Source organism: Penaeus japonicus, unplaced genomic scaffold (assembly GCF_977035675.1).
Source record: "Penaeus japonicus unplaced genomic scaffold, GWHDUDI00000001_assembly GWHDUDI00000022, whole genome shotgun sequence".
Lineage (NCBI taxonomy): Eukaryota > Metazoa > Arthropoda > Malacostraca > Decapoda > Penaeidae > Penaeus > Penaeus japonicus.
The window spans coordinates 18,301,012-18,311,021 of record NW_028234424.1 but is presented as its reverse complement, the minus strand read 5'-3'; the positions used below and the strand labels follow the sequence as shown (position 1 = coordinate 18,311,021).

The 10,010-nt window shown below is 42.9% G+C and overlaps 1 protein-coding gene across 5 annotated transcripts in view; it reads left to right on the top strand.

Moving 5' to 3' along the window:
* Positions 1-10,010, top strand: part of LOC122264038 (uncharacterized) — a 52,756-nt gene that overhangs the window by 6,669 nt on the left and 36,077 nt on the right. For all 5 annotated transcript variants that reach the window (XM_086549538.1, XM_086549541.1, XM_086549540.1 and 2 more), the window contains exon 2: positions 6,546-8,357. In XM_086549538.1, the coding sequence (XP_086405664.1) occupies positions 6,546-8,357 (1,812 nt within the window). The remainder of the gene's footprint in view (positions 1-6,545; positions 8,358-10,010) is intronic.

The window sequence follows — 10,010 nt, the reverse complement described above, 5'->3', positions numbered from 1 at the left end:
TCGAGACGAAATCGCCGGAACCGAAGAAAGGTGCAATATCGCTTTTTCTATATACGAAGGTTTGTGGTTTTCTGGCAGCAAATTATATGCTGGAACAAACGTTTTAACACGAGGCAATATCTATCACTTTTCAAGATCCGCTTTCCCTGAGGTCCAGGGGGCAGAACCCCCTGACTAGGGGGTTAGGTGGGACATATGGTTAGAGCGCAATATATAAAGACCACGGGGGTCTAGGGGAGTTTAATTGGAACTTTTAAGCGTATTACCACTGGGTTTGCCGACAGTATGTTCCCTTCAAATTTTAAAAGTTGGCGCTTCAATTCGTAGGTTTTGATTATGGATAGACAGGGCCAGTTTTAAACGTTTTGTTTTTTACGTGCTTGTATCATATATTTATTAAATTTAAGCTTGTTTTACCCCATGATTTTTCTGATATACTTCATACCCTCCCCTATCTGAACTTTAATAATTCCAGAAACAGTAAGCGATATCAGATTCACGTAATACACTTCAGGAAGAACTGCAGACAAAAATTTAAATTGCGAGATTCAATGGCTGTACGAATCTGGACATCTACCATTAAAACAACCAAGGTTACTATAAAGTTGTTATTCTGTGAAATGCTTTAGACTTTGTGTTTCTGAGGGAAATAAGTGAGCAGTGAGTGAGTAAACACCGGTTTAGCCGGGGGAATGCCCCGAAGGCAACTTGGCTGTCCCTGGGTAATGACGTCATTTTGACGTCACCCATAAAAGCCGTTTACACACCAACTGTAAGGAGAAAAGACTCCATTGGCCTATCTTTCTTTTGCAATCCTTCAGTTAACTTAGCATGTGAAGTAACTTTTTACATTTTGAAAATTGATCCAGAAGATATAATTGGTTTTCAATAAGGTAGAATAATAAAGTAATGATAAAATTCAAAGAAAATAAGTTCTTAGACTTTTGCAACAAGTATGAAAAAAAACAAAATAAACATACCTTATCAGAAACTCTAGCGAAAAGGTAAAATACTGAATTTCAGTTAAGTATTTGCATACGTATCAATTACATATGCACCATTTGATATGGCTAATGATATTCTAGAATAAGTACTCGGTAAAAGCGGGAAATTGTACAACATAAGGATAAGTAGGCATACTTATGGTAAAGCTGAAGGCCTGCTAAACGGCATACATAAAGCAGAAATGGAAATCTAACATAACATTCCATCTACAATGACAATATGTGGACACTGTTAGTTTTTTTTCTACAGTGGACAAACTAAGACGTGTCATAAATGCGGGAAGGCTGATCATCTGGCAATATCCTGCACACATGATGACCATAAAAATATCCTTAACGAAAAAGACTTTCCGCCATTAAGAAATGAATCAAATGAAGACGAATGTATTGAAACAAGCAAAACCAAAAGGAATAACAAAAAAAAACAATGCACTCCAAAATACCCTTGAGGAAATAAGGGCAAACATAAAACAGATAGAGACTCGCTGCTGGTTACGAATGAATTTGTAACCACCTTTTCAAGAAGCTACCACGAATCACACCTCAGAGTGACACCGCCTCAACGTCATCGTCCCCACCAGCCTCCTGTACACCTAGACTCGGACTTCACTAGTAGGATGCAGCTTCATATTATCTCCTGGAACGCCTGTGGAATGAGGACTTACTCAAAGCTTGCTTCACTCAAGACATACATAGGTCACCACCATCCACATGTTATATTCATCCAAGAAGCTTTTGTAGGCAGCCACATGCCTGGGAAAGATGCCCCTCCACTCCTAAGCTACATCCCCTATGTCCACTACACCAGGAACGGCCTTGTGAGCTACATTCATTCTTCCATAACCCATATACTCCTGCACTGCTCTACTGATAACGAAATGACGTTCCAGCTCTTTGAAGTCACTGTGGGTGATGGGAAGCTGCAGCTCTGCAATGTCTACTCTGCATCTGGAAGGATCAACCTCCCTGCTCTCCCTACTACTCCTTCTCATGGCATAGTTTACATGGGTGACTTTAATGCCCACCACCCTGCCTTAGGTGATGTCTCCCCCACGCCAAACTGTAGTGGATTGCCTCTCCTTGAATACATCCGTCGCCGCCACCTTACTCACTGGCCCACTGGGGGCGCCACACATATCCGAGGAGGCATGCTTGACCACATCATCACTTCCAGCATCGCAAGTCAAGTGTTTCTCCATCCAGGCTTTCTTCTCTGACCATGTCACTCTTGGCCTTCAGTATATGGTGCCAGGTGGACCTTCCCTTTCTCAGACTCGCCTCCGCATCACTATCCCTCCGAAGTACTGCCCCAACTATGTCTCCTACATCTCCTGTCTTCTATCAACATTTGATTACCAGTCACCTGACAGACTATACTCTTCCTTGGTTGACTCAACACACAACTTTTACACCTGATATGTGACAAGACCACATGTTAAAAGACACCTTAAGACCCAGGCCTGGATGCTGGCTCAACGTATTCTTCTGGCGGAAAGGAAGGCTGTGGAAGATGGCCACGTTTTCCAGAGGCAACCAACACCTGCTCTCCTCCCCTAGTACCAGGCGTCCAGAGATGATCTCGTTGGCCTTCAGCAGTGTGTCCATACTGAGTCTTGGAGGAAGTATACTGATACCATAAATCATCAGACCAATGTTGGCTCCATGTGGCATTTCATAAACAGAATCATCAAGAGGAAACACCCAAGCGCTCTCCACCACAGCCCTGCCCAATATGCACAGGACTTGATAAACACCTGGTCTGAGCAGGTGCAGACACACAATCTTCCCATTCATATACAAGAGGCTCTCTCCACTCACAGGAACACTGGCAGTATGCACCTAATGATTGCATTACTACGAGCAGATGAAGATGACGACTTGCTCATCATAGAAGACGAACTGCACCGTGCTCTCGCCATGGGTAAGTTAACGGCACCCAGGGATGATGGTGTCACCTACCAAGTCCTCTGCCTCCTCCTCAAAGTTCCTGGAAATCCTTTGCTGCAATTGTACATTCTTTGCCTCATCAGGGGTTATGTGCCACATGCCTGGACTTCAAGTACTGTTGTGCCCATCCCCAAGCCTGGTACAAACAAGTTCAGGCCAATCTCATTGACTTCCTGTTTCTGTAAAGTGCTTGAGCATATATTCCTCACCCGCTTCATGTTCCGACTCCAAGACAAGTTATCTCCGTGGCTGTATGGTTTCCTGCCACAGAAGAGTACCTACCACTGCCTGATGGACCTGTAAGCCAGCCTCTCCCCCACCAGTGTGGTAGCATTTATTGACCTCAAGAGTGCCTTTGACATTGCCAACAGGGAGGTTATTCTTGACCAGCTAGTTGATTTTGGTGTCCAAGGAAATCTTCAGTGGATCCGTGGCTATCTCAGCAACAGGACCTCACATGTGCTTTTTAAAGGCTCATGTAGTGAGTACAAGGAGTTCAAACAGGGCAGGGTTTTAAGTCCCTTCTTATTTCATGTACTGATGCACCGCTTGCTGACTCTCCTTCCCGAAACTCTCTGTACAATTGTCACCTGTTACGCTGATGACATTTGTGTACATTCCACCTCTGCTGCCAATCTTCAGCGCTTCCTTTAATCTTTCTATGAGTCGTCCTCCGCCTGCGGCCTCATCCTCTCTCCTGATAAGAGTAGAGTGTTCTTTCCCTGGGGTCCCAGAACACTCCATGTATTCACTGTGAGACACAGTGTTGTCCCACCTTGCACACAGTACATGTACCTGGAAACGCCAGTGCACATCTCTCCAGCCATACCTGCTCGGCAGCGCATCCATCCTATCATCTAAGATCATCGTCTAGAACAGCTTACTAGTGGCTTACTAACAATGCCGCCGGTGTCTCCATCCCCTTAGCTAAGACCATCTATATTGCATTCATTCGGTCAGTCATAGACTATCTCTCTCCAGCCCTCAGTCAGCTTTCTCAGACCACCTCAGAATAATTCCAGAATAAAGTGCTGCAGTACATTCTTGGGTGTCCCACCTCCACTAGATTAGTGAGCATGTTGACTGAACTAAACCTTCCCTCAGTTGTGGAGAGAATACATGCCAACGTTTCCTGCCTCAGCATCAAGTGTCTGCTCTCTCCACATACTGCTCCACAATATGTTCACATCCTGAGAGCCTCATTTGATCCCGTTGCGCCCCGTCCTCCTCTCAATCCTGGCATCCGCACCCTTGTCAACATAGTGATCTCCACCCTGCAGCGTCTTGATCGTGATGTCCCTGTGGCTGAGGTTGATCATGGGCCACCTCCCTGGAGGATTCCTCAGCCTCATGTCACTTTCACGCCCACCTCCAAGATAGACCCTCTGCCTCTCCAGATACAACTTGCTCTGAAGCACATTGCCACACTCTCCTCCATCCCTGCCGCGCATCATATCTATGTGGATGGGTCCGTATAACAAGACAGCAGTGCAGGCTGCGCCATCTACTCTCCTGATGTGGACCAGCTAGAAGTAGGCTGGGTGTGTCGCAGATTACCTAACTCTTCTGGTTCCATGTACTGCGAGCTACAGGCACTCCTGCTGGCTGTCAACTTTATCTGACAGCAACGAGTATATGGTGCAGTGATGTGTGACTCCCAGTCAACCCTTTAAGCCATCTCATCCCCACAACCTGCTTTACATCGCTCAATCATCCACCAGATCTTGCAGCAATTAGACACAGCCCAGGAACACTACCTCCACATTATATTTCTATGGACTCCTTCCCATGTGGGCATAGCTGCCAACGACAGGGTGGGCCTCCTTGCTAAAGGTGCCTGCGAACTGCTGCTACCTCACGGTGCCACGCCCTCCCTTCCCTGCTACAACCAGATCATACACTCTGCCGCTCTTCTCCCTACTCTCCACCACGTGGATGCTGAGTGCGCCCAGAGCGTATCAATACAACATTACGACCATTTCTGTCTCACTCCTCCGAGGTATTGCCGACACGGACTTATGGTTCGCAGACACAATATCGTGTCTGCCCGGCTTCGACTGGGGTACAGACCACTGTGGCAGGTCTCCAAGGCGGGAGACGTACTCCACTACTCAACCTGCAAGCTGTGTGACCGTCCCAATGCTAACAGCCTCCACCACTACTGCCTCGAGTGCCCCTCGGTGAGAGACTTGCTGCCCTGGAGCCAGGATTTAATACATATATGCCAATTCCTGCTAGCTGACAGTAATTTAGACACTGTTTTGGTCTAACACCCTCACATTGGTGGGTGCTAAAGTTTGACTCTGGAACACTCATCTTTGTATTTTCAGTTCATTTATTATTTATTTTACCTTCATGTGCGGCCTCACTGCACATACCATTGTGTCATGCGTGACACAAGTATTATATATATAATAATGTACTAATGAATGTATTAGTCCTGTCGCTCTATGAGCTTAATAAATTGATGAAAACAAACAAAATAAAAACTCATACCCATGTCTCTCGATAATGCTTCCATGATTACTGTAGTACCCGAGCATTTGAATCCTCTGGTATTTCGAGAGCGCGATGTGTGATATGAAAATTTAGATTTTAAGTTTTTCCCACAATTCTCCCAACGCCTGGCAGCGCATTCACCAATGAAAAGAGTAATGAACTCATCAGCGAAACTTTGAACACGTTGATGTATCGTGTCTACCAAAGATGGCTTTAATTTTCCACCGTCAGTATAGTAACATACGGGTTTGTTTAGGTCGAAAGTTAGTGTACCCGTCGATAGGTGGCAGCACCATCGTCAACACATTTATTTTAAAGAGAAATGGGAACTTCAACATTTTCTGAATAATCATTGCTACTGAGTAGGTGGCCAGTGTCATTCGTATTCCTTGAATTGAACAGTGTAGTAAAAATGGGGGAAACGATTCTTTTAATCTTTAATGATTTACTTTTTTTCCCCTTAACAGCAATGTGTTGTGTATTCAGTCTCGGTAGTTATTACCTACCACCAGCCTTATCATCTGTAGTTTTTTGTTTCACAAAGACCGTCCTTACATTCGTTGAACAGCTGTTGTAGACTGCAGGCGAGTCATAAATAAAAACTGTTAACGACGGGTGACTAGATATCATGCCTAGTGGTTTTTGGGCTAGACGCCGGGGACGAGTTATTTTGTCCAGCCCGGTGCGTCGGGTGAGCGGCCGTACAGCGCTCGCTCGCGGCCAGTGCGGCCGAGAATCCCGACGCGTTAGGCTTATGCGTTCGAATGCCCCGGCATTTCGGTCATTTAAAACTGAAATAGCCCCGTTGGGAACGGGTTAAAGACATCTTTGGCAAGAGTCAGAGACAAATTCTGTGACAAATCTCGCAGAATACCGGCCCTGTTTCTCACTACCTTGCATATCACCGTTATTCTTTCTTATCATTATTTTTATCTGTATGGCACCATATGATATTACTATAATCATTATCGTCATAAATTTACTAATGTTTTATATTCATATTTTAAAAATTACTCCTATTATTGTCCCGATAGCAAAATAACAATTTAATTATGAATGTATAATCATAAATGTATATTTCACTTTTTCTTGTAGTGAATGCACAAACTACAACGACAACCGAACCTGTTACACCTACAACTGAGCTGGATACAACTACAACGGAGACAACCGAGCCAGATACAACCACAACAACCGAGGAGGATACAACTACAACTGAGACAGATACAACCATAATTGAACCAGATACAACCACAATCGAGCCAGATGCAACCACATCCGAGCCAGATGCAACCACAACCGAGACAGTTACAACCACAACCGGGCCAGCTGCAACCACAACCGAGCCAGATACAACTACAACCGAGCTAGATACAATCACAACTGGGCCAGATACAACCACAACCGAGCCTGATGCAACCACTACTGAGCCAGATACAACCACAACTGACCCAGATACAACCACTACTGGGTCAGATGCAACCACAACTGGGCCAGATACAACCATATCCGAGTCAGATATAACCACAACCGAGCCAGATGCAACCACAACTGGGCCAGATACAACCACAACCGAGCTAGATACATCCACTACTGAACCAGATGCAACCACAACTGAACCAGATGCAACCACTACTGGGCCAGATACAACCACAACTGACCCAGATACAACCACTACTGGGTCAGATGCAACCACAACTGGGCCAGATACAACCATATCCGAGTCAGATACAACCACAACCGAGCCAGATGCAACCACAACTGGGCCAGATACAACCACAACCGAGCTAGATACATCCACTACTGAACCAGATGCAACCACAACTGAGCCAGATGCAACCACTACTGGGCCAGATACAACCACAACTGAGCCAGATACAACCACTACTGGGTCAGATGCAACCACAACTGGGCCAGATACAACCATATCCGAGTCAGATACAACCACAACCGAGCCAGATGCAACAACAACTGGGCCAGATACAACCACAACCGAGCTAGATACATCCACTACTGAACCAGATGCAACCACAACTGAACCAGATGCAACCACTACTGGGCCAGATACAACCACATCCGAGTCAGATACAACCACAACCGGGCCAGCTGCAACCACAACTGAGCCAGATACAACCACAACTGAACCTGATACAACCACAACCGAGCCAGATGCAACCACAACCGAGCCTGATACAACCACAACTGGGCCAGATACATCCACAACTGAGCTAGATACAACCACAACAGAGCTATATGCAACCACAACTGAGCCAGATACAACCACAACTGAGCTATATGCAACCACAACTGAGCCAGATACAACCACAACCGAGCCAGATGCAACCATAACTGGGCCAGATGCAACCACAACTGCACAAGATACAACTACAACTGCCCTTTCATTAGCTGCTCTTCAGCAAAGAGGCGAACAGTTATCCAAACAGGCTGAAGCCCTCAATCAAAAGAAAAAGGTCCTTGACGACCTGCAAGGGTCGTTGGGTAATCTTAGTGCGGTAGTTACTAGTGGCCGAAGGCGGAGGAGGTCTGCCACAGATCCACAAATCACCCTGAGCGGAAGCAACATCACGGTCACTCCATTCTGCAACATTTCTGGCGAATCCACAACAGGAGATCCGACTTCCATTCTGGTGGACGTTCTAACATTCGTTCAAGACAACCTAGCGAGTGCCAGTGATGACCAGATCACTTGCATTGTCAATCTTATCGAAGAAATCACGGATTTGATCAAGAACGGTACTGTTGCCATTGGCGATGTCAGTGCTATCGAAAGTGCTCTTCAAGGTGCTAATAGTTCGGTTGCATCCGCAGTGAACACAACTTCCAGTCAAATTAATTCCTTAAACGATCAACTTGAACAAGTAGCTGCAGCTATTGCAGAATTGGAAGGTAAGATGCTATACAAACTATTTTCTTTTTCTTCATGTGATCAACTAGCATATATTACGACTTCAGGGTTATTATTATACACAATGCAGAGCAAGCTGTACTTTTAAAGGACTTGCGGCAGTGGTCCCAATATTAGTCGAAAATACTACTGGTGCTAAAGGTGCCTGTCTTATTTTCAAGTGCTTCTTTTAAGTGCTCAACTCATCCGGTGAAGCATTTTTGTCTCGTGTTTGCTCACTCCTTAATAATCAAAATAATTCCATGCTATTCTTTTCATATATGTCTGCCTTAGTCCCAATAAATTTTGTTCATGCCTGTGGATTCTTAGATGTTCTCTATGTATTGAGGGGCCATAGCGCGTCTCCTCAGCTGATATTTAGGCCAGACCCTTCCAACGCTTCTCTCCAGAGTTCACTTTGCCAATCTCTCCTTCTTTCCTTTCACAAATCAGTGTCAAAAGAAGAGCAAGGTACACGGTGTATTCTCATTTTCATCATCAGTCATTACATCCATTAGTGTTATGATGTCCAACTTTTCCTCCAGTTCGGCCTCGCATCTTACCATTGCGTTGACTTTCCAATCCTTTTTACAATATTTCTTCCCAAGGCTTCACCATATGTCTTCGCTGGCCTTGTGTGCGTATGTGTGTATATATGTATATATATGTATATATATATATATATATATATATATATATATATATATATATATATATATATATATATATATATATATATATATATATGTGTACATATATATATATATATATATTATATATATATATATGTACATATATATATATATATATGTGTGTGTGTGTGTGTATGTGTGTGTGTGTGTGTGTGTGTACACATGTATATGTGCTCGAATGTTTATATATCTACAAATAGAATATATATGTATATGTATGTATATATATGTATATATATGTATATATATATATATACATATATATATACATGTATGTATATACATATAGATAGAGGGATAGAAAATTATATATATATATATATATATATATATATATATATATATATACATATAGGTAAATACATGTGTGTATATATATATATATATACACATGTATCTATATATACATTTACCTATATATATAGCTATATAGATACATAAATACATATATATATATATATATATATATATATATAATATATATATATATACATGTGTGTATTTATATGTGTTTATGCAGTTTTTTGGCATCTTACAATGTGGAAAGCTGCAACGGTTAGAACATAGAAAATAATATATACCCTAGTGAGCACTTTATAATTACATAATGATTCTAACGGAAAACACTTGATGAAAGAACTCGGATACTTTTAGTTCTCAAAGAGAATGATTGCGACTTCTCTTGAAAAGCTGACCGATATTTTATATTCAATGCGTGTGTTTGTGTGTGCTTCTGTAAATGGAATACATATAAACACAATCTGTGAAATGCACACAAATTATCATCAAATAGTGTATGATAAGCACATGGAATATAGATAGTCATAAAAAAATCCAATTCACTAATTATAACTCTACATGTATTAGTTTGCATTTTTCTGATATATAGAACAAAAAATAAATAAACATAAGCAATACAGCAAATTAAGCCTATACCCTGACCGGCCGCGGCAATTTCTCTAC